Source organism: Perna viridis, chromosome 15 (assembly GCF_037379345.1).
Source record: "Perna viridis isolate PV_CMFRI_1.1 ecotype Kerala chromosome 15, ASM3737934v1, whole genome shotgun sequence".
NCBI lineage: Eukaryota > Metazoa > Mollusca > Bivalvia > Mytilida > Mytilidae > Perna > Perna viridis.
Genome location: NC_142459.1, coordinates 12,848,038 through 12,869,674, shown reverse-complemented (window position 1 = coordinate 12,869,674; position 21,637 = coordinate 12,848,038). Strand labels below are relative to the sequence as shown.

Sequence of the window (21,637 nt, the reverse complement as noted above, 5' to 3'; positions counted from 1 at the left end):
GAATGTTCATGTGTAGTGTATTTAAGGGGTCGTCCATGTAAAAATCAGGCAGATCCTATGATGTGGTTTGCACAGGGTAAATTTTATCCCACTGAAATTTTTGTTTCAATGTAATGTCTATATCATTTATATGCAAATAACATTTTTTTTTCAAGCCACAGTGAAGGCTCAGAAAACGATTTTTAAATTCCCTAACAACGCGACCAAATGTTGCAGAAAACAAAAGAATTATCTCCCCTTTTGAATTAATTTCATTCCTTTCTATGTAATTTTTCTCTTTTACTGTTGCAGTTGTGTGAAAACAAACATTAAACTTTGAGAAAGGTTGCATTTGTGACATGAAAATGGATGATTGTTTTAAAACAAAACTGGTTAATGCAAGGAAACCTTCCTAGTTATTAACAGAAACGTACAATTTGTTTGGTTAAGGAGGTAGACCTAAGGTAAGGCGCACACCTCTTACAAATGATTGGAACGTTAGCATTTTTCATGAAGCTCATGTAAGCATGAAAGTAACTTGGATAATATTCATTCTGTTTCATATGAAAGCCTGATAGGGTTTGGTAAAAGTAAATATGATGCAAACATATGATTGATTTCAAGAATTGTGTCCCTTACCCTAGGTCTACAACCTTAAGGAAGGCGTTTTGTTTATGCAATTTCACACTACAATCAAAGTAAAATGGAGAGGTGTCAAATAGTGTCTTGTTTAGATAGGTTTCCGGTTTATTCAAGGTATGCTTTAGACAGGTTTCTCTGAAATGATAGTGAAAATATACAGGGGGTTTTGCTGATCAATACTACCATCATAACTGTATCCAGACTGTTTGAGATACCAGTGTTTTGTTGACCTTTTCCTAATACTTTCAAATATCATCAAACCCCTGTGATAACAACCCTTGTCAAAACGGGGGAACTTGTCAGTTTGATGGAACGAACCAGTGGTGTGATTGTTTATTTGGTTATATGGGGTTTTACTGTGAAGGTAGGCCGGCATGGTCTGGTACTTTTAAGTTTGGGTTTTCAAGCAAAATTCAATTCATTTAAGCTTTTGGTGTGCTTCAAAGTAAGGCATGCACGAGTACTTTTGGGTTTAGTTTAATTTTAATGCAAATTTCCTTTGTTTGTGGATTTGTCTGTGAATACATCAGTACTCTAGGGTTTTTGTGTTCATAAAAAACAAAATATAAATGATTTTGGATTTGACTGAAAAGGTATGCATGCGTGCGCTGGTACTTTTTGATTTGGGTTTTAATGAAAATTCCTTACATTAATGCTTGTGAATTTGGATCCCTATATTCTTTGTGAAGGAATATATAAAAATTCGTTAGCTTTGTTCCTCATGATCAACGACTCAAGAAGCAGTCTTTGTAAGAATCATGTAAATTCTGTAATACGTGCTACATATTTTTATTTTTGTTACTTAGTTTCTTTGTAGGTCCATATGATGACATATATAACTAGCCATTCCAATCTGCTCGTTAGAGATGATCCACATTTAAACTCCTACAGTTTCTATTGTATTTCAATGCTATTTACAGAGTTATCTCCCCTAATTTTGAATGATACAGTACATTCTATATAAATTTTATCTCTTTAGAACAAGGCACATGTAAATGTCTGATAGCTATGCCATTTAAAAAAATATGTAGGCTTTCAAACCATGAACCACATTTTGCATGAATTACCTGTGTTTCGTAGCGCCACTATATAGGCAACAGGTAACTAAACATGTTATAAACCCGTTATACGAATTCGGCACGAATCGGAGACATAACAAAAATTTGCCAAGCCCTGTGTTTAATCCCTATTGACTTTTTATGAGCAACTCGGCGGGTGTTTCTAGAAAAGCAGAGGACGCTTACCCTACCAATGCACCTAGTCCAGGTTCCCAGTTTTTAGTCCGAGTTGCTCATTTACTTTTGTTACTTTGTATGTGTGATTTTAGTTACTTTATGTTCTTTGTTGTATATGTCTGTCTTCTATGTCTGGTCTTTGTCCCTGGATTACATTTTTTTTATTACCGCTAAAACTTTGTTCCCTTGATTATTCTTTCGCCATATCCGTATAATTTGTAAGTTAATAGACTGTTATTGTTTATATGTTTTCTGTCTTTAATTTGTCACCATGACATTACATATTTAGATGAATGATTTTTTTCTGTTTTTCTGCTCTTGCAAACTCCAGTACCAGTTTTAGATGCATGCGATCCCAACCCTTGTAAGAATGGCGGTCAGTGTTCGGAAACATCAACTGGATACCAATGCAAGTGCGTTGGCCAATATACCGGACCAAACTGCGCAGGTATGTAGAGTTAAGTACATGAAGGTAGGAAGTGAGGAAGTGTTATTTTTTTTAAATAAAACTTTAAAATTTGTTTACCTATAGTTGTTAATAATAACAGTGTGTTTATCTTCCAATAAATAGTCAAGGCGCTGGCGTGCAAGGTTTAACCGTCTTAACATAAATACTTCATTATAGCCAAAATAAAAAAAAATCGTCAAACAAAATACTAATATTTCTTCAAATTGCTGATGATATTCTTTTTACATACATGAATTACACATGTATATGAGTATTCTTCGCTGAGGTACATTAAATCGAATTGAAAACGAAATACATACTGACTTGGTCACTTCCGTTCATCGCACTTGATCATAAATGGTCACATGATATCTTTTTCTTTGTTTTAGAGCGTCCAAAATAGATCCTTTTCTATAAGTTTCTTATTGTTACTAGGAATAGGCGTGTCTAAAAGTCAGTCCTTCCTTCCGAACTTCCTTCCGTTACACAGGGTCACTTGCCATCCGTTTCTCATCCAATACCACCTAATATATTTGAATGAAATTTCACCTTATCTTTATTTCATTTTTCCATTGTGCACCTCTAATTTTATTTTTGATCCAAACTAAATTTGGGATTTTACATTGCAAAACATTAACTTTATCATTGAGGATATTAGGAACATGGAGTGACCCATAACCTACCTTGAATCATCATATACCACTGAATATAATTAAACAAACCTTTCACAGAGTCTTTATTTTACTTTATGTTCTTTGTTGTGTATGTCTGTTTTCCATGTTTGGTCTTTGTCCCTGGATTACATTCTTTTGATTACCGCTATAACCTTGGTTCCCTTGATTACTCTTTATTACATGTTCCCATTGTGAACCTTCTATTTTAGATTTTAATCCGAAATCGGTTTTGAGTTTAAAGGATGCATGTCTTTGAATTGGGAAAAGGGGTATCAAGTTAGTGAGTTTCTAGTTGTTTTAACTTTCTTCTCAATATAGTTTCATTTCATTGCTACTTAAGTACCATTATGTGTAAGAATCAGGCAATGGGTGGTACATCATATTTCTCAATTTTGTCTTTTTTGCCTCAACTACATTCAACACATCTAGAAAACAACTGAACAGGTAACTTTTCAAACACTTTGACAGTAATGTCTTGAGGTTATTAGGTATAAATACTTGGATTATGCAATAAAATATCGGTGTATTCTTTCTTCATGTGCCACACCTTATACACATTTTGCCTGATTCTTAGATGACTTAGATTATAAAGTAAAAATGTTTGAGTGATAATTATGTTTACAACATATTATGCCCATATAAATATATTCATTATGCTTATTAGAGTCATTATCAGTGTCAAATTGTGATCCGAATCCATGTGAAAATGGCGGAAAATGTGAAGATAATAGTTTATCGTCTTTTCCGCCATTTTATCACTGCGAGTGCGATGGGACTGGATTCCATGGTCTTCAATGTCAATGTGAGTATCAGTGCTTGTTTCTGTAACAACGCCATCATTTAAGTGGAGTTTTTTTTTTCTCGGTTTGAAGTTATTTCATGCAAAATGAATCAGCAACTGGTTCATTTGGACTTCTCTTAGTCCTCATCCCATGAGTATAAACCAGCTTTAATCATGCACAAACTTTTGTTTTAACAATCCAATTTAAAACAGACCACGTTATAATCCAGGTTGAAGTCACATCATGTCACCACCTTTCTAAACTGTACTAAAATGTGCCATGTTTAAGAATGAATCCTTGCATAAATACGAAAAATCATGTATGACAATTACCAAAATATTCATGTAAATACAAATGTGCACAGGTTACTTTGAAAATTATTTGTAGAATCAATTAATACGTTTTTAACCCTCACATTTTAGCCAATAGAATATTTCACGCATATATAAAATAAATAATTCCGTCGGTAAATCCAAATTATTGTAAACATTTCTAGTACCTGACGATCCGTGCAGCCCTGCGAACTCTCCATGCAAAAATGGAGGTGCATGCAAACAAAATGGAAATATTATATCTTGCGAATGCCCCTCTGGTTTTCAGGGTGGGTTTTGCGAAGGTGAGTACAATTTAAAATGCCTTTGATAAGCAATCTGCAATTTTCATGCGCATTTTTGTAAATGCAAGTTGTAAGCGCTTGTAGGAGTTAGTTACAATATACGACCTTAACACGGTTAAATGTGAAATAAGTTTGCAAGGTATAGTGTGCATCAGGTAGAAAGGTGCAGTGCAATCTAAAAGCGCATTTTGAAGATTGGGCAACGATTAAGTTCACATATGTATGTAGGTAAGTTAAACATGTTTTACTAGATTTACATAGTTCAATTTCCTTCTCGAGTGTAGTGTGGTGAATAAATACTTCCAAAATGATTCTGTCACACCATGTGTATTGCCTAAATTTTTTGCGTTTGGTATTGACGGTAATTGTGTTATTAATATTTTTTTACTAAATAATGTCTGAGTAGATAGATGCTTGTTTTTCAATATTCGACTGTTGACTGTATTTTTTAGAGCAGGAACCCCAATTATTGTAATGAAAATAGTTCAATCAAATCACGATAACTATTTCAAAGCGATATCTTCAATTTATATAGCTGACGGAATTGGCGAATTAAAACATTCAGGAATCACCTTGTCTCAAAGAACATTTCCTACATAATATAAGTTAAAATTACCAATATTGTTCGCTTGTTTTATAGACATAAATCCTAATACTCAATGTGACAACTTTCCATGCAAAAATGGAGGCGCATGTACCATTGACGATTCAGCACCTTATTATAAATGTACATGTTTTAATGGTTACACAGGCGTAAATTGTGAAAGTAAGTTGAAGTATATATATTGGACGAACATGTAACACAGTGAAACTTATCTAAGTAGGACACTTTTTAAAGTTTTTTTTTTCAGTTTGAACCTCAGTAAATAGAACACCTGTCTAAACCAAACCAATCTGAAATTCCGAAAGTAGTTCAGTTTGAACGGATTTCATTGTTTATGATCGCCTGACAGGATGTGAACGGGTTCCAATTATGTACCGTATGCTTGGTAAAAGAACTTAAATCGGATGTTTGAACATATAAACTAACATGACAATTTTTCAAACTTATTTTTCAAGTTATATACGCGGTACATTATTGAGACCATACAATTTAACTCGGCGGATTAACTCGCCTCAACTCGGCGGGTGTTTCTAGAAAAGTAGAGGCTGTTTAACCTGCCGGTGCACCTGGTCCATGCTCCCAGTTTGTAGTAGAGTCCGAGTTGCTCATTTGCTTTTGTTACTTTGTATGTATAATTTTAATTGCGATTGAACGTTTTTTTCGGCTTAAGTATCCTCTTTCAAAACTTTTATATAATATACTCACATCATCTGTCAAAGAGGGTCTCCAGTCTTACCACAACACTTGTTACTCCCGTAGTGGTATTTATTCAATGTAGATCCTGAAAAAAATCGAAAGATCTTCAGACCCTCAATTCAAGATTATTATCAGAATATAATAGCATTAAAACCTATGATGTTTCAACACTGTATATTTCTATCCCTCATACTATGTTCAAATTCCGACTCAAAATCATTATACATTGTTGTTTCTCCAAAAAGATGGTACGTGTACTCCTAAATATAATAATATAGTTCCTGGTAGAGATTTCTCATACTTTGCAAAAACTAATTCCAAATCATCTTCCATGTATACAGAAGAAGATGTTTTCAACATTCTGGAATTTTGGATGATCGACAACCTATTTGTCTAGTGTGGTGGACGTGTTTTTCAACAAGTGATCGGTATTCTAAGAGGAACATATTGTGCTCCTCTCCTTGCTGACCTATTTTTACACTCTTATGAGGCTGACTTTATAGCTGATCTGATCCGAACATTCCTAGTTTCGGGGATATATCGCATCTACTCGCAAGAACTTGAGATAAAGGATACTACAGATACTGTGAAATCAGCTTCATATCTATACTTAGAGACCAATGGTAAAGGAAAACTTACCTTTCCGATGCACCTGTTCCATGCTCCCAGTATTTAGCGGAGTCCGAGTGGCTCATTTGCTTTTGTTACTTTGTATATATATTTTAGTTACTTAATGTTCTTTGCTGTATATGTTTGTTTTCCATACTTGGTCTTTGTCCTGGATTGCTTTCTTTTGATTTCCGCTAGAACCTTGGTCACCTTGATTACTCTTGCAATATTTTTTAAAGTTACATGTAATATAATACGAGTTTTTTTTCATCTTATCTGGAAATACAAGTTTATTTTTTATGTACACGAAACACTACCCTACCGGTGCACCTGATCCATGCTCCAGTTTTCAATGGAGACCGAATTGCTCATTTGCTTAGGTTAATTTGTATGTATGATTTTAGTTATCTTATGTTCTTTGTTGTGTATGTCTATTTTCCATGTCCAACCTTTTTTTCCTTGATTACTATTTAAAAAAATGGTCTTAAACATATGTTTCAAAGTTATAAACATAAGGTGCGAGAGTCGTGAATGTGAATGTCAGTGTTAATAATGTAATAAAAAAAACCTGAAATGTTTATATGCATTTCTTGTACATAAGTGTACAATTAAAATATTGGTTACTGTGTATGTATGATTTTAGTTACTCAATGTTCTTTGTTGTGTATGTCTGTTTCCATGTCCGGTCTTTGTCCCTGAATTACACTTTTTTATTACCGCTATAACCTTGGTTCCTTTGATTACTCTTTCACGAAACTAAATCACTACTAAAATGAAATGATATTATCATGTTTGTTGGAGAAAACATTCCCGACTGTTAAGTTTTTTTGTAGTAAATGTCTTACCTAAAGAAAAAAATATCTCGAATTCCCCAGTTAACAGATAGCAAAATCTTTGTGTTGTCCAAAAACCTTACTAATGTCATTTATAAAATTATGAATAATTATTAAAAAAAAAGTATCTTCTTTTTTTCGCAATAGTACCTCCTGCAACTAGTCCATGTGCAAACAACCCTTGTATGAATGGAGGCCAATGCAATTCACAGAGTGCATCTCCTTATTATAAATGTACTTGTGCAGGAGGCTTCACGGGAATCCATTGTGAAAGTAAGATCATATTATTGCCTATTGAACTATCTTTAAATATGTAAATAAAACTAAAGAAAATCATATTTTCTACAACATTCAACTCAAACTGTTTAAAAACCCTCAGAAAAGTTCGTAAAATTATACCCCAAGTCAACGAGAAGGAGTGGGTTGTACAATGTCAATTGGAATAACCTAGTCCGTCCGCCATTCAGTCCGTCCAACCATCAAAATGATTGTTGCAATTGTATCGGCTTCAAATAGATGTGTTGATTTCAAATTTGTTCTGTGACTTCCAATATGTAGCAGAAAGATGTAAGCAATTTTGGATGCTCTCCGATATCAACTTCCGGTACGAAAGAGGTATGCAACGTTCCGACAGTAATTTCTCGAATTTGTAAATCTTAGATTGTCCTACTGATAGTATAATCATATTTTAAGGTGAAATATTTTGAACAGTTTAATTGTAATGTTGAGAATAGCAAAACGAATTGCATATGAATCATCATAGTAGCTCATTATATCAGTCTTTACAGAATCTAATATCGCTTACCCTAACAATATCATGCATAAAAACAACAAACCACTATATCAATGTATTTGTTTATTATACAGTTCCCACCGCTTTAAATGCCTGTGCAAACAACCCATGTAGAAATGGAGGTCAATGTGATGTTCAAAGTGCATTTCCTTATTACAGATGTAATTGTGAAGGAGGCTTCACGGGAACCAATTGTGATAGTAAGATTACAGATGCTACGAAGTGTTGACTTAATGTACTTTCGCTTAAAAAATAATGAAAGCTATATGGTTTTTTTTAAATTCGTTTTATCCATATTTCTTAATCTCACATCATAGAAAAAATGTACACTGATTAAGTGCAAATTAAAAAAAATATATATATATATACATATCATCTGTTGAAAAATTTTGATGCTATATTGTATAACGGATATTTTTTGTGGATGCTAAATTTCGCAATTTGCTCCACGAATAAGAGGTACTATATTTTCCGAATCTGTATTCTTTACGTGGATATACAGTATACATTTAAATGGGAGTCGGCTTAAAATATCTTGATTATAATTTTCTGATTACGCATGTTCTCACAAATGTGTTTGAAGAATTGACGAACTATAAACGAAATATATTGCTTTACCTTGATAGTTTCTCCCTGTGCAAACAATCCATGTAGGAATGATGGTGAATGCAACCTACAGAGTGCAACTCCTTTTTACAGATGTACATGTGTTCAAGGCTTTACGGGAACTAAATGTGAAAGTAAGATCAAATTATTCCCTCTTTGTAACTCTCTGTTCTTTAGTTAATACACAAGCAACCCATGTAAAAATGGAGGTCAGTGCGGGGAAGAGAATGTATATTTTCTTTTATATTCTAGGAACAAGGATTACATATAAAAGTCACATGTTAATTTCCGCTCAACTATAGCATTTAAAAAAATATCAAAAATAAAAATAGCTAGGCTTTCCAACCATAAATCCCATAATGCATGATTTTTATCTAGAGTGCTACTTAAATTATTTCATTCGTATGATAGTGATAATGCCTTGATGTCCATGTGATTGTTATTGAACGTCTGGCTGCGTTATAGTTGTGTAATCTCTTGGAAACACATATAAGAATAATCATGGGAACCAAGGTTATAGCGGTAATACAAAAATGTAATCCAGGGACAAAGACGAGACATGGAAAACATACACAACAAAGAACATAAACTAACTAAATCATATATACTACAGATACTGTGAAATCAGCCTCATATCTACACTTAGAGACCGATGGTAAAGGAAAACTTACCTTTCCGATGCACCTGTTCCATGCTCCCTGTTTTAAGCGGAGTCCGAGTTGCTCATTTGCTTTTGTTACTTTGTATATTTGTTTTAGTTATTCTTTGTTTTGTATATGTTTGTTTTCCATTCTTGTCCTGGATTGCTTTCTTTTTATTTCTGCTAGAACCTTGGTTACCTTGATTACTCTTGCAATAATTTTTAAATTTACATGTAATATAATACGAGTTTTTTCATTTTATTTGGAAATACAAGTTTATTTTTGTTTATGTACACGAAACACTACCCTACCGGTGCACCTGATCCATGTTCCAGTTTTTAATGGAGACCGAATTGCTCATTTGCTTGGTTACTTTGTATGTATGATTTTAGTTATCTTATGTTCTTTGTTGCGTATGTCTATTTTCTATGTCCAACCTTTGTTTCTTTGATAACTATTAAAAGAATGGTCTGAAACAAACTTTTCAAAGTTGTAAACATAAGGTGCGAGAGTCGTGAATGTGTATGTCTGTTTTCCATGTCCGGTCTTTGTCCCTGGATTACATTTTTTTGATTACCGCTATAACCTTGGTTCCTTTGATTACTCTTTCACGAAAATAAATCACTACTAAAATGATATTATCATGTTTGTTGGAGAAAACATTCCCGACTGTTAAGTTTTTTTTGTAGTAAATGTCTTACCTAAAGAAAATAATCAAAACAAATATCTCGAATTCTACAGTTAACAGGTAGCAAAGTCTTTGTGTTGTCCAAAAACGCAACGTTATAGCGGTAATAAAAATGTAATCCAGGGACAAAGACGAGACATGGAAAACAGACATACACAACAAAGAACATAAAGTGACTAAATCATATATACAAAGTAAAAAAGCAAATGAGCAACTCGGACTTCACTAAAAACTTGGAGCATGGTCCAGGTGCACCTATAGTGTAAACGTCCTCTGCTTTTCTAGAAACACCCGTCGAGTTGCTTATAAAAAATCGTCCATGGTAGAAGAAACATTTCCTATCGAAACTAGTTCACACTTTTTGCGGTCAAGATTCATATTTATAGTGTAATATTGATATACTTTAGAACGAGAACATTCCAGCAACTACTCGAACAAAATATCGTGCAAAATTGATCGTATTTGTGACATCAAAGATTTTTTTTATTCTTACGTCAGTATTTTCGATCAAATTTACACAAATGAATTTGTGTTATGGTTCTTTACCTGGATATTAGAAGACCTTAGGGTAAGGGACATAACTAATAAAATAGTAATCAAGGGAACCAAAGTTATAGCGGTAATCAAAAGAATGTAATCCAGGGACAAAGACGAGACATGGAAATAGACATATGCAACAAAGAACATAAAGGAACTAAAATCATACATACAAAGTAACAAAAGCAACTCGGACTCCACTAAAAATTTGGAGCATGGACCAGGTGCACCTATAGGGTAAGCGTCCTCTGCTTTTCTAGAAACACCCGCCGAGTTGCTCATAAAAAGTCATATCCGGGGTAGACAAACGAGGAAAGGAAAACTATGACCCATTGAATAAATCAGTTTTCATGGTTCAAAAAGTCATAGGAACGTTTGTATTCAGCATTTTACATCAATCTCCTTCAAGCCTCAAAGTAACTTGGATTGATTTCATTCTGTTTCAAATGAAAGCTTGATAGGCTTTGGTGAAATTGAATATGATACAAGCATATCACTGATTTCAAAAGTTGTTTCCCTTACGTTAGATCTACCTCCTTAAGGGGGAGCGGTGAATCACATTATTTTGTTTTCACTGTACTGACATTATATCACAAATTGTTCTTATAGTTTCACCATGTGCATCATCACCATGCAAAAATGGCGGACAATGCAACGAATATCATCTATCCCCTTACTTTGAGTGTACTTGTGTTAATGGTTTCATGCTTCCGAACTGCGAAAATCAACGTATGTTATAAGATGATAATGTATTTGGTTTTATAAAAATGGATTTATAAATTTTCCAACTGAAATGCTGGCAAATGTGAATTGAGGAATGTGGTGATACTTACTTTAGTTCATGGTCTGGGAGGGACCACCGTGCTACCCCCACTCATTAACTTCTTGGTGATTTTTAGGTACCTTTATACCTCCCATTACCGAATCAATTTGTCGCCAAAGAATATTATCGGATTCTTTTTCAGTATAAGCTTATATTTGTACCCCACTGGGTGAAAAAGCCAAGATTTTTGTGACTCAATTGTATGAGCGTCTATGCATTCTTCGGAAAGCATGTGTGAACAAACTAAACAAATTTTGGAATCATCGTGTAACTTGTCTAAGCTTTATAACGGTACCAAGAAAGTTGTAGTAACACTTAAGGTTTTGTGGTAAACTGAAAAAAAAATTGTACCCTACTCCCCGAAAAATTGCAAAAATAGACATAGTTTTCAATGTCAAAACCCCTAAGATGTAAATGCCTCAGTAAAAATGGCTTATTTGGTATTTTCTTTTTAGTATTATCATCATTTATACTTCTGTGGTATTTTTATTATTATTAACTATTCATTACTCGGGCTTATTACAAGGCTATGACACAATATAATTGTATTTGGATATAAAAAGCTTGTTTGAAGTACGGTATTTGAAAACAAATATGCCAATTATGAAATGGAAGAAAATATGAAATTTCGAAAATTCCCTTTTTTACGAAAACCTCATTATTTTCACATTAAAACTGACAACTACGGTACATCGGTAGTTAAAACAATAGTACCAAACTTGTCTATTGTACACCGTTTATATAAGTAATTAACATTTGTTGAGTTATTTTTGTCATGGGTAGGGGTGGCAATTTTTCACCTAACTTGACTTAGAGAATTTTAAATATTTATTACTTGAGCTCATTTTGAAACTAAGACACTATATTAATGTACTGTATCACATGAAAGCTTGATTCAACAAAGGTATTCTGAGAAAAAGGAAATAACGGGTGATATAGAAGAAATTCTAAAATTCTGAAAATTCCTGCTTTTACAATTTTATAGTAAATATTACTCCAAATAGAAAATGTAAGCATGGTTATTGATCAGATGTATTTGGTATATCAATATCTTAATTACCGCTAAAATATTAATTTAAGGTGTCTGTATGGTGTGAATAAGAATTCTGTTTGACACTGAGACCAGTTTTCTAGGGTTAGGGGTAATATATTTAACAGTTTTTGAACATCCTTTCTTGACAATTAGTTTTTCATGGTTTATTTATGCACAAAATTCAATTATCTTACGAAGGATATCAAATTTGAAACGTTTTAGTCGAACAATTACTTTCAGAGTCGAATTTATGTGAATGTTTACCAAAAAAAACGAAAATTCCATTTTTCGCTTTCTTTGTTTGATAAATTCTGACTACGGAAATAGCCAAAAGTCATCAAAGGAACCCCAGAAGTATAAATTGTGATAATAGTAAACAGAAAATACCAAATAAGTCATTTTTACTGAATCATACATACTCTAGGGGTTTTGGCATAGAAACAATATGTCAATTTAAGCGATTTGTCCTGAAAAGTATACCTGAAAATCATATTTTGGTTGATGAGTTGGGGGGGGGGGCGGTGCACGGGGAACGGGGATAATCTACTACTTTAGTAGAATTTCCTCTAAGAACGCATTAATCATACCTTGAAAATACTTTTAGTAAATAAAAATAATTCGATAACTTAACATAATGGAGAAAGGTAGCATCTGAAAAATATAAAGGAAATTAAAATTTCATGAAAAATTTGCTTTACATTGAAACTGATTTAAAATAATCTTTGTCTTTATCTCTTGTTTTTTATCTGTTTCAAGTGTTAATACTAGTATTCAATATGTCTTAAAAATTTACGGATCTGTGCTTAGGTACTAAAATTATTCAATTTTATATAGCACCACCTAACACTTGCAGTAAAAATTGTCAGAATGGCGGGACTTGTACATCGCTCCCAACACTACCTGAAAGTTGCAGATGTGCACCAGGATGGACAGGAGACCTTTGTGAAAGTATGATAAATTTGTATCTGTTATCAATGAAATATCAGTATTGTATGTGTGTATAGCTAGTTAACATATCTTTTAATATGGTTCACTGGCAAAAATTGTAAAGTAGTGGGTCAAAAAGGAATCTTATTAAATCGAGCATGTGCATATAATATTGCAAATGATAGATTATATATAATATTGATAAGTGCGTTACATGTAAGGTGGTTCACTTTTGCGGCTTCATAAAAAAATAAAAATAAAAAAATAAAAAACAAAAAAAAAACAAAAAAAAACAGGCGTCGATTTCACACTTACGATTTTTTGTGAAATCAACGCCAGAACTTTAAGTTAAATGTGTAAGTAGCATATTCATAAAATCAAAGAGAAGGCGATTCTTGCATTTCAAATAACAAACCCATTCACTTTAATTTCTTGTTTAGAAACAGTTACTGGTCATAAAATCAGTCTTAGTTTTTCGTTTTGTTGTTTAGCTTTGAAAAAAAAATTAGATAGTACAAGAAATGCACTTTGCAAGAGTTACTGTTTTTGATTTAATATAATTTGGTTGTTAATAGTGTTTCAGAAATACAACTGTGGATACAGCAGGGCTATAGTAAAATAAATATAGCATATGTAGACTGATGAAGCATTGTTTGGTGAAGTTTTTTTTTACGCAACGGTTCACTTTATCGTTGGCAGTTTCTTAATTTTATATGGACTTCAACATCTTATAGTGACGTGTAGCTTTATATTAGCACTGTTTGATATAAACGTCTCACGTTTAGACTTATATGTGACAAGAGTTATCGTTTTTGATTTTGATGATTTAATTTTAGTTAGAGGACGATATAAGATTTTATTGAAAGTGCATATCTGAATACCGAAATGATTATCATTCTGTGAAAGTATATCATATGTAGACTGAAAAGCATCGTTTGATTGGTGTTTTTAACACAACGAATCAATTCTAAGTTGTTTTGTACGTATTATCTTGGTTATGTTATGTTCGTTGTTGTTTGTGTCTGTTTTCGCATGTTTTGTCTTTGTCCCTGCATTACATTTTTTGATTTTTCGTTAGAATCTTGGGTCCTTGATTACTCATTGGCAGTGTATGAAATTTGTGCGGACTGGTACTTAAAGCGACCACTACAATGCACAATGTGATCTCTGCATCATTTGATATATTTGGAATTTTTTCATTAAAATTTTGGAAAATTTAGGTCTATAACAAGTGATGTGCCCTTGATATGATCATGTGCATTGTGAAAAATTTCTTGTTCAAGACTATCGTATGATGGAATATATTTGTTGCTTTAACGACAAAAATCTTGCTAATATATATTGTGTGAATGCAGACAGCTTTTAAAAAAGCGGTATACTAATATGTCTGTCTTGTTTAGTGGATCAAGCAAACTTGTCCACATGTATTACAATTAAACATAGTTGATTATCATTTTAATATTAAGAAACATATAAAAATATATATATATATATATATATATTTGTACAGCTCCATCCTGCGAGAATTATTGTGAGAATGGTAGAACCTGCAGAATAGAAAACTCGAGACCCACGTGTGATTGTGGAAGCCAGTTTACTGGAGTACGATGTGAAACTGGTAATACATTATATGCATGCCACCGCCTTGTAGAAAGTGTATGGTGATCACGGTGTGCGTCTTTCAGTACGACATGTTGTTTCTGTCCTTATGCTCGATCGTCTTTTCTGAAGTTTTAAGTTACTAATTTTTTTCTACAGCTGTTTAATACATTTACATATTGATTAGTTTCACGTAATACTTTGACCATATAATTACTTGTGTAGGTTGTCAAATATCCTTGCGAGCTTGGGCAAAGTTGTTCTATAGGTAAAAATTGAAGATAGTGCAACAGTAAATGTTGATAGCTGGAGTCAAAAGTCCAAAACACATGCACAAACACATTACTTACTTTTTTCTATAATTGACTGTGAATGTTCATTATTAATTTGCCTTAGTTTTTAGTTAAAAGATTGTCTGGAACTTTTTACAATGTCTGCGGACCACTGTTGAATCTTATACGCATGATGTAAATATAATTTGCTTTTTGATAACTTTATTACGATTCATGTCACGTTATAAGCCAATCAGGCAATCCATTAATTGGCCGCTTGGTACGAAAGACCGTTTTGGCTGGGTTGTACTCGTGCTGTTTTCGTAAAATGTTTATCAGCAACTGTAAAATCACAACTACTAGATATTTTGTAGGAATCTGTAATAGGGCGTCAAGTACAATGGCCTGCCTTACTTCTACTCCCTTTTTACCAACATTCAGTATTTGTCTACATTTCCGGGTCAAATGCGAAGTTTTTTGTAATATAAAAATCAGTGCCACAAGATGTTTAGTACAAAACTTAAGTATCGGGTCAAATTTCGTCGGATTTTAGATCTGTCGTTCTTCCCTTCCGTTTTCGTTGTTTTCTGTGATAGAAGGTCCATGGCAGACAGGTGTAAGCGAACGAACGTGTATATCTTAGGTAAAATTAGCAATCGCAACACGCAAAGTAATTTTTAGTAATCCAGTAAAATTCAGAGAGTCAATGAAACTTTTTGTACGCAGGTTGACGTCTTTGTATAGTGGTGTGTATAAATTTAAGAGTAATCAAAGGAACCAAGATTCTAGCGGAAGTCCAGATACAAGGACCAGAGAGGGAAAAACATACACACACAACAAAGAGCATACAATTACCAAAATGATACATACAAAGTAACAAAGTAAATGTGCAACTATGACTCCACTAGAAACTGGGTGCAGAGAACATATGCATCGTTAGGGTATGTGTCCTATGCTTTTCTAGAAACACCCGCTGAATTGTTCATAAAAGATTCAGGCCTAGGGTAGAACGAAAGAGAAAAGGAAAACTATGACACATTGAACAAATCAATTTTCAAGGTGAGGATGTATACACCATGAACATCCACAAGTTCATGAAGATGACCATAAAACTTCTGTAGTAATGCCTTCAATCTTGTAGCTACAAAACCCTATACAAATAGCTTAATTATAAGTAGTTTAGAGCAATACAAAAAGTCTGCCTATTTACGGCAAGCTCATGAACAACGTATAGGAATATAATGATATGAAAACTAAATATGCAGGTGCTGAAGGAATGTTGCCACAAATGAAAGTGAAGTTGACAATACTGAGTGAAAAGTCATCGCGTTTGTCGTATAGTTTAGTCAATAGTGTTGCTTTACCATCGATTTCTAAGTGTCAAGATATGAGGCTGATTTAACAGTTTCTGTAGTATCCTTTATCACAAGTTTTTGTGATTGATGCAATGTAAAAATTCCCCAAAACTAGTTGCTGAACTAGATTATTTAACGATAATACGTCATCTATATAACGGACACTGAGATTAAAGTATCTAGCTAAACAATTTTCCCTGTTTTGAGCCAGTCCCATAAAAGTGTAGGAAGAGGTCAGCAAGTACAGGAGCACAATTTGTTCCTATTGGATTGCCAACTGCTTGTTGAAAAACGCGTCCACGACGCTAGACAAATATGTTGTCAATCAAAAATTCCAGAATTTAAAAAAAAACTTCTACTGTATATTTGGAAGATGATTAAGAAATGTTTTTTTTACATTGTATGAAGAATCCAAATACCAAATTATACAAACAACTTAAGAAGTAATTACTGTATAACTGAATTTTCGGGGGGATCACTTGCACGTGATTATTTGGCACCCAATAATTCGACACATACTCATTGGTTTTATTATAATTCCACAGCTTATGGATGTAAAATGGAAGGTATGCGTGCTTAAATCGAACTTAAAAAATCTTTACTCAACTGCTTTCCTTTGTTGGGCGATTGTTATTAAATAGGTCCCTTCAAATTTGTCAAGTTCGTCAACAATGGAAGATAGATACATCCTAGTACGCACTAGTATTTGTATTTATTGACCGTGTATTTATTTAACACCGTAAACAAGTGTTGATTCATCACTACGTAACATCATTTCAACATTACACATTACATAATAGACTTTTGTTTTCGTGAGTTCGAATGTCAACCTCAATTGCATTTAAAAACAATGAAAAGGTGCAATATTTTTATACAAGTATAGTTTGTTAAATCTGAATGTAGTCCATAGTCACATGATCCTTACTACAGCGTAACCTATCTGAACCGAACCCCTTTAAGACAGGTACTTTATTTACAAACAAAGTATACATTTAGATAGATAAAGATATAAACTGCAAAAATGCCTTGTTTGGCCTTGTTTTCCGATGGTTTAGGATTCGGTTTAGTCAGGGTTTCATGTATAACAACACCCTTTTCAATATTTTACAGATACATGCAATCTTGCTTGTCAAAATGGTGAATGCAAACTTAACTTGGCTGGCCAACCTGAGTGTGATTGTAATGGAGGATTTTTTGGAGAGTTTTGTCAAAGTATGACCATTTTTTACGTTACTCTTAGATTTATTGTGGCATGTCATTTTGTACCATCGTTTACACTTTTGAAAACATAATACAATCCAGAAAGATGTTCAGAAGTAAAACTGTACTTTTGCTTTTTTAATCATTCAAAGAGTATGTCCGTTGCCCTAGGTCTATCTTCTTTGATGAAATTACTTTTTTCAATTTAAGATTTGTATAAGAGTAATCAAGGTAACCAATGTTATTGCGGTAATCAAAAGAATGTAATTCAGGGACAAAGACCAGACATGGAAAACAGACATACACAACAAAGAACATAAAGTAAAATCATACATACAAAGTAACAAAAGCAAATGAGTAACTTGGACTCCACTAAAAACTGGGAGAATGGACCAAGGGCACCGGTAGGGCAAGCGTCCAAATTTAACATTTGAGATTGAATTGTCAACAAACGGTAATGCAGAACTAGCTGTTAAGATTTCTTCATCATTTTAAATACCCCAGTTTGACTAGAACAAAATCATACTGTAAGTAAAGTAAACGTTAATAGAAATAACAAGTAGTTCAAATGTCGGTTTAATTTAGAATCACTTTTTATGTAAAGAAAATAGTCAGATTAAAGTGCATGTAGTGACAGTATGATGACATATCAGTGCTTGCTTCGCCAATGAATGCCTAAGGTTCAGAATTGATTGTTTTTGTAATTATCTGCAAACTGTCCATGTTGAATTTTGGTACTATGACCACATTGAGGTCAATTGGTCCGTATATACAAATAATTCATAAGTTAATAATTTCTTGATAAAGAACCAAGTCACAGGTTTAACTGGTACAGACAAGAAATCGTACTAAAAGCAATATGAGTATTTTTTTTCTAGTTATGGTTGTATTTTTTGGGATTTTAAGAACATCCTTTTTCGTAAAAATAGCGTTCCATAGTTAATATAAGATAGATTTACGTATATGTAATACATTTTGGAATAAACATAGATATTATTGGTACAGTACCTGTGCCGATTTATACAAGTATAATTGCGATTGGTCATTGATTACCGATCAGTTTCCGATCAGTCATCGATTCACCGATTCATCAAACCGATCTCTTAAACCGGTGATAGCATTACATGACCACTGAGCGGTAAATTTATTTTACAAATTCCGATTCGATTTCTAGTTTTTATTTACTAAATTAAATATATTTAAAAAAATAAGTTTGATATCTCAGCATATTTATATCTAAATGGATGCATACGTTCATCATGGGAAGTGTCCATGCAAAATCCAGACAGTAGTCGGCACATGACTAATTTCGTTTTTATATTAATTCCACCAATTTCAAAGTAGAATGATTGTTTTAATGCAATGATTAATGAAAACATAAATAACTTATAAAGCATTAAAAGTCATTGAAAAAAGAGATAACTCTTTATGTTGTGCAAAATTTGGTTTCTTTGTTAGGGAACATTGAATGATTGATTGATTGTTGGGGTTTAACGCCCGAGAAGCAATATTTCATCTATATTAAGGCGATAAACATGAAGTGCAAGATAAATTGAACATGAAATGTTGATCAATTGAAAAATGGGATGGGACACAAGGATAATGGGGTCGACAAATTTTGATTGCCACTGTAAATAGGGTGAGGTGGGTAGGGTCGGGCAATTTAGCCTCTTGTGGCGGAGCCCTATGGTTCCTACTTCGAGAGAATACCACAGTAGTGTTCTTTAACGTGCGAGGAACGTGACATCTTTCCCAACACGGTGCACCACTATGGTTTGAGGTCAGGTTTTCCGTATTATAGCCTGACAACCCCAGCATGTAACACGCCAGGGATACCCCATTTCACCGCCTGGGGCACACAACCCAGATGCTCTGTGGGCAGAGCTCCCTAGCGCCCCGGTCATGGTTCTGAGCACTATTTAGTCGCCTTTTACGACAATTAGCGCTGCTGCAGGCCTATTCTTTCTCATGTCCCTAGGTATGAATTAAAAAAGAAAGTTCTGAAAACGATGATAAAAGATCAATGTCTTGATTGTAAATGAAGATTTTAATAAAAAATACCAATTAATATATTGCAAACTTCTATACGCTATGCACGTTTTTTTTTTCAGAAAGTAACCTTTTATCAACGGCATAATAACCAACTACATAGCTAGATAAATCCAAAACTTTGAAGTTTGCAAAAATACTCAAAACCAAAACTATCGAAATGATAAGCCAAATCCATCAGAGAGAGGTTCTACCATATACAATACAAGGAATGAAGCCTCTGGTTTAAAAGTTTTAATGTCTCCTGACCAACCATGTACAAATGCTTTATTTTTCAGTTGTTGACAGGTGTATACCATCTCCCTGTGCTTTAGGTCAGACATGCGAAAATGACCTTACCGGTGGTGATCCCACTTGTATCTAACCAGGAAAATAAATGTAAGCTTTATTTAACACTTTAACACTCAATGGAAGATGAAACCCTACTATCGACATTAACGAAATGACAAAACAACAATTTAAGCATCCAAATAAAAGTCACAGACGATTTTATATTGTTTGTATATATATGTAATTGTTGCCAAGACATGTGCCATTATTTGACATTGGGCTAATTTAGCAAACAAATGTTGCTAGAGAGTCCAAGTAAAACTCGGATGAATCGAGCCTTATCGTGAATTTCTTTTTACATTAAATTTATGTTAAATCAATGTTAGGTGACAAACAGATGTGTAATAAATATTGAGACTTGTATAACTGTTTTATATACTTTTTACCCTTTTTCTTTTCGCGCAATAAGACTTCGGCTATGTCGATCTCAAAAATTTCCGCACACCAAAGACAATGTCTGAACATATTTGTGGCGCAAATCGACCTTTTTTTAATTGTTTCAAAAAGGACAGGTCTAGAAAAGCTTATGGGGTAGACCTGTAAACATTTCCTCTAGAAATGTGAGAAACCTTATACATATGATTTACAATACAACGGCAATGCTTGATTTTTCATTATTTTTTATTAAGAATATTTTCTAATGCTTTAACATGATATATGAAATTAAAATCAATTATTTTCATTTAAGAACTTGGGCTCATCTGCATATTTAAGCTAGAAAAGTAATCAAGGAAACCTAGGTTATAGTGGTGATCAAAATAATGTAATCCAGAGACAAAGACCAGGCATGGAAAACAGACATACACAACAAAGAACATATAGTAATTAAAATCATACATACAAAGTAACAAAAACAAATGAGCAACTCGGACTCCACTAAAAACTGGGAGCATGGAACAGGTGGACCGGTAAGTTTAGGGTCCTCTTATCTAAGAGATATATATATCTCCTGTCTTATATTCTTAAAACATTAGGATTACTTAAAGATTTTAATATGTTCTATCCGTTTCATAATAATGATATTTTTTTTCCATTTCAGATTTAAATAACAAATGGAAAGACTGTAGTTAATTGAGAGATAACATAAACCGTCACGAACAAACTGATATGTTATGTGATTAGATAAATTATCAAAGACATTTCTTATTCATTTCGTCATTATCAAAAACCTCAACTTTAAACTTTTCTATTTTGATGGTCAACTAGTCATAATGGCGTTAAATGTGATATGCAAAATTGGCTTGGTGGTTTGTACTGATTTAAAGCTACTTTGTAGGTCACGTATTGAATTCCTGTTTAGATCTTTCCGAGGTTTGGTAATCTTTTGTTGTCATCAGCATCACTTAAATAGATTAAAATTTTGGAGTAATCCGGCTACTCCTGCATGATACATTGTACTAGGTGAAAGTGTTTTTTTATACACGCTTGGGTACGTGAAATCGAAGTTTTACGAGTGTTTACATGAATTTTATATGAACTCAAATGAATATCATGTATAATGACTTTTAAGGGAATATAACGCCAATTTCATGCCTGGTTTAAGTAAATTTCACATCAAGCTCGGTTCACATGAATTTCATGTGAACATTATTTTCTTTTGTAAACGTTATGACCATCTTGTTAAATATAGTCTTAACTTAGTTCACACCTGGTCCATACCACCAGG

General features: G+C 33.3%; 1 protein-coding gene across 4 annotated transcripts in view; it reads left to right on the top strand.

Moving 5' to 3' along the window:
- Positions 1-21,110, top strand: part of LOC148596981 (uncharacterized) — a 34,552-nt gene extending 13,442 nt beyond the window's left edge. Inside the window, exons 13-25 of one of the 4 annotated variants that reach the window (XM_088563580.1) lie at positions 2,188-2,304; positions 3,643-3,780; positions 4,257-4,376; positions 5,017-5,142; positions 7,266-7,391; positions 7,986-8,111; positions 8,538-8,651; positions 10,993-11,112; positions 13,074-13,187; positions 14,677-14,784; positions 17,503-17,604; positions 19,920-20,019; positions 21,011-21,110. In XM_088563580.1, coding sequence (XP_088419706.1) covers positions 2,188-2,304; positions 3,643-3,780; positions 4,257-4,376; positions 5,017-5,142; positions 7,266-7,391; positions 7,986-8,111; positions 8,538-8,651; positions 10,993-11,112; positions 13,074-13,187; positions 14,677-14,784; positions 17,503-17,604; positions 19,920-20,005 — 1,397 coding nt within the window. In that variant the 3' untranslated portion in view covers positions 20,006-20,019; positions 21,011-21,110. The remainder of the gene's footprint in view (positions 1-2,187; positions 2,305-3,642; positions 3,781-4,256; positions 4,377-5,016; positions 5,143-7,265; positions 7,392-7,985; positions 8,112-8,537; positions 8,652-10,992; positions 11,113-13,073; positions 13,188-14,676; positions 14,785-17,502; positions 17,605-19,919; positions 20,020-21,010) is intronic. The other 3 variants (XM_088563581.1, XM_088563583.1, XM_088563584.1) reach the window with 3 other exon arrangements.
- Positions 21,111-21,637: the final 527 nt, after the last annotated feature.